At 39.3% G+C, this 4,420-nt stretch overlaps 1 protein-coding gene across 1 annotated transcript; it reads right to left on the bottom strand.

Annotated features, from left to right (window-relative positions):
- Positions 1-609: 609 nt before the first annotated feature.
- On the bottom strand, positions 610-1,407 carry LOC110109436. Its single transcript, XM_020840504.1, has one exon. The coding sequence runs from the start codon at positions 1,405-1,407 to the stop codon at positions 610-612; it is 798 nt and encodes a 265-aa protein (XP_020696163.1).
- Positions 1,408-4,420: the final 3,013 nt, after the last annotated feature.

Genomic DNA, 4,420 nt, shown 5'->3' with positions numbered 1-4,420 from the left:
AGGGCATCCTTGCCTAAATCCACATTTTCCTTCAATCCAACCATATTTCATCCCATTAATCAAAATACAGTAGTTGGGGTAAAGAACACACTGCAATAAAAGCTCTATAAATTTGACATGAAAGTTGAACTGATAGAGAACTTGCCTCAAGGTCAACCAACTCATGCTATCAAAAGCCTGCTCCATGTCCAGCTTAATTGCAAGCAAACCATTTTTAGATTTGGACCATCTGAACTTGTTAAAAACCTCTTGAGCCAAAAGTACATGATCAGACAATGTACGGCCTCTAACAAATGCCGCTTGATCCACGGAAATGATCTTATGAATAACCTTTTCCAACCTATTTAAAATCATTTTAGCAATGATTTTATATATAGTCATACAAAGACTAATAGGCCAGAAGTTGGCAGGTTCTTGTGGACTCTTAATTTTTGGAATTAAGACAATCAAAGTCTCTTTCCATGATTTATCCATCACACATGATGTCAAGAAATGTAAGGCCGCATTCCACACATCATCTTTGATCACACTCCAAAAGTCTTTGAAGAAAGAGAAGGTCACCCCGTCCAATTCCAGAGAAATACTCCTCTCGGACTTCTCCACAACCAGCTATAATTCTTCCATGGTTAGCTCAGCATCAAGCATAGTTTGGTCAACATTACTAATGATAGCAGATGGATTCGGCCACCCATCCAATGAACATTTTCTTTGTTGCCATTTCAACTTGAAAAAATCTGAGAAAGTTTCCTGAATCACCGCTTCATCCTCCAAAACTACACCCTCCACCATTTTGATATGATGGATCGAGTTATTACTCCTTTGTGCATTTGCAAACGCATGAAAAAAAGATGAATTACAGTCACCTTCCTCCATCCACCTTACCTTAGCCCGCTGCTTCCACCACGTGTTGAGCTGAGCCAAAGTAATGTTAAGTTCATTGATTTTAGATCTTAACAGTTGCAGTCTGTTAGAGGAAATCCAGCCTTTCGCTTCTTCTAACTGAATCTCCAGAATTTCTGTCTTCAAACTGTCTCTTAACAGAGAAAAATTCCTGTGCTTCACTTTACTCCAAAAAAATAGAGCCCTTAGAGCTCTTTTACACTTTAAATTGAGAATAGAAGTCGGGTCACCTTTGCAGTTCTTAGCCCAAATCTTCCTTACCAATGTAGCTGCACCATGATAAGAAGCCCAAACTTCTTCATATCTAATATTCCTCTTAATGTATTCCACCGGTTTGAAGATATCCAACAGGATCGGACAATGGTCCGAAGCAATGCGAGGTAGGTGCTTAACGAGAGCAAGATGAATACTGTTTAAAGCCGAGGAGTTAATAAGGCATATGTCTAACTTCTCTAAGATACGAGCACTGCCGGATTTATTATTACACCAAGTGAACCTTGGTCCCATAGATTTAACCTCATGAAGATCGTTGTTGGTCAAGAAACTATGAAAATCCTTGGAACCTTGAGTCAAGCTGAATTTCTTCCCTCCTCTTTTCTCCTCTTGAGAAATAATATAGTTGAAATCTCCTCCTATCGTCAACGGAAAATTATCTGAACAAAGCCTTCAAAGACTGTCCCAAAGTAACTTCCTTTCTTTAGCCTCCGTACTGCCATACACCGAAGCCACTAACCAGCAACCTTTACCGAAGACCTTCAAATTACCCACCACCATTTGGGAAGAAGTCTCAATAATTGAAAATCAGCTAAATCATTCCTCCATAACACCATTAAACCCCCTGAAAGTCCAACCGCAGGCACCATAGAAAAACTCCACTTATCGCCCAAAAGCTTCAAAATATGATTACTATCTAAGGAATTAATCTTCGTCTCCAAAAACCAAATAAAGAAAACCCTGTGATCCTTGATCACATCCTTGAGATATAGAGCAGCCTCAACTTTCTTGGCTCCTCTAAAATTCCAAAAAAGTAAAGCAGTCATTGTTTAAAGATGAGGGAAGGACCCCCAACCTTTTTCATTTTTCCACTTTCCCCTTTTCTACTATGAGGAATGATATTACCAGAACCAAGGGATTTCAGCTCTTTGATTAATTTAGCTTTCGTTTCAAAAGAATGGCTCCCAACCAAGTTTGAATTAACCAAAGACTGATCCTTCTCCGTCTTCATTAAAATCTCTGATTGTCACTTCTCACTCCTATCCTCAAAACAGAGGCTGTCTCCTACAGGTGAACGAAGGATTTCACCTTCCTCAATACCTCCACCAGCATCAATATCTAAAGCCATCATACTACCCTCCTCCTCCAAATTGGATAAAGAACCAAATTTATTCTGAACCATAACCGCAGAATCCACGTCAGTTACATCATTATGTATGACTTCTAGAATTATTACCACATTAGCAATCTCATTCTCCATCTCTTCATTAAACACCTTCTCAGGCAACTGAGAGTCTTCAACGGCCACATCCTGCTTATTAATCAGATTAATAACATTCAAAGCAATTAACTTTTTCTGGTTATGAATTCCAATTTTAGGGACATACATCTTCTTCAATTTGATCGAAAATCTTTTCGTAAAAAATTTTCGGTTGTCCGTGAATATGTTCATTCTCTTCTTCCCATGCTTAACAATAGTCCATGAATTATCATCTACCTTACCTTTCACCAAAAGATTATTAGCACCATTCAAAGGAGGATCTCGTCCACCGTTCATCATAGCAGTTGGAATCTTGAAAGAGCCAGACTCCACCTTTTCCTTCAGCTCCGCACAAGCATTTACAACTTGCCCAACTTTACCACATTCACTACATATTTTAGAAATCCCTTCATATTCTACCTTCTGAAAAAACTTCCCTGTCAAACCTTCCACCCACACACCCTGAGGTAATTTCAAATCCAGAGGAATGCACACACAAACTCGAGCGTACTCCCTTCTACTCCATTGAAATAAGTTCCCATCCAAAAGATACGGTTTGCCTACCAAAGAAGCAATTCTACAAATGTTGACCTCATCCCAACATTGCAGTGGAAGGTTAGGCAACCTAATCCACACCGGAGAAGAGATTCCTTTAAGAGAAGTCGGGTTAAAATTAACTGACCATTTATCCAAACCAACCACTTGGCCTCTAACCCACCAACACCCACCTGAAAGAACATTCTCAACAGCTGAAGAATCTTCGAAAGAACACAAAATCCAGCCGAGACCCAATCCAGTTATGTGGAATTTCCCATACTTATTCCACTGTCTTCTCAAATCAGTGGTCACAACATTGACAGGAATATTATCTCCAAAAGTCTTAACAACTACAGCCTTTTCAAGCCTTTTTGCATTTTCCACTTCCTTTTTCGCTTGTAGGAACACCACCTTCCCATCATCAGATAAAAAAGAGCCCAGCTCTAGATTCTCCACCTTCACATACGGTTTCTTCACCCAAGCCGATTGAACCCGCACCTTGTTATCCTTACACTCTTCTGAAGTAAAATCAATAAGGATAGATTTGAGACATTCTTCTCGAATGACATTACTCCTTTTAAGAGACAAAACTTCATCCACCTTGCTTTCATCCCGAGAATTGAGACTCACCAGATCAGAACTCAAAACGTCTGTAAACCACCAGAAGATGAGGCTTCAAACTTCCGCGTTCCAACAGACTTAGCATCACCATACGGAATTCGCGAGACCTCTGAAAACCTCTGACCTTCTACCTTGACTACATCCTTACCTTTACCAGGCACCAGAACGGGTAATTCCATTTTACCCAACAGCCCACCTTCCTTAATGGTTAATGGCCTCTCTATAAAACATTTGAAATTCAGATTGAACCCATCTAGGACTTTCGATCCCCCATTGAAAACTTCTGAAGAATCAAGAATCGATACAGCCAAGCCTTTCCTATATTTCTTCCAAGCTTCCGAGGGGAGGAGACGACGCTGCTCCATGAGCGTCCCTCCGATTTGCCGGAGAACTGGCCGAACGCCAGGCTGCACCCGCCGCAAAACGCAATAACCGCCAAAACAGAAATTTGAATTCCCAGAGTTTCTCTCACTAACTTTCTCTCACTAACTTTCTCTCACTCCACCCCAAAGGTCCAATTAAAAGATCTTGGAATCCCAAATCTAGCAAAAATATTTTTCATAAAAAATTTTATAGCTACTCAAGCATCATTTTTGGGCACAACCACTCCTTCAATCAATTTTAGCATATTTTTTACTTCAATCAATATATATTAACTTTCAAAAAGATATAACTTGTTAAAACTTGGAGGTAGTCCTGTATCCTCCATATTTCCCTATAAAATTAGAGTAATGAGACTAAAAAATAATGTTATTAGTCTCCTCTATGGGGAAACATCACTTAATTTTTTTATTCTTACATCTCATATACATGTATGCCTCTTCTTAAAAATAGAATCAAGCACCATGAAAAGTTTTTTTCCTTTGATTGAGGCATAATTATATGTTC

Source organism: Dendrobium catenatum, unplaced genomic scaffold, assembly GCF_001605985.2.
Source record: "Dendrobium catenatum unplaced genomic scaffold, ASM160598v2 fragScaff_scaffold_1351, whole genome shotgun sequence".
Lineage (NCBI taxonomy): Eukaryota > Viridiplantae > Streptophyta > Magnoliopsida > Asparagales > Orchidaceae > Dendrobium > Dendrobium catenatum.
This window is presented reverse-complemented; position numbering and strand designations above follow the sequence as displayed.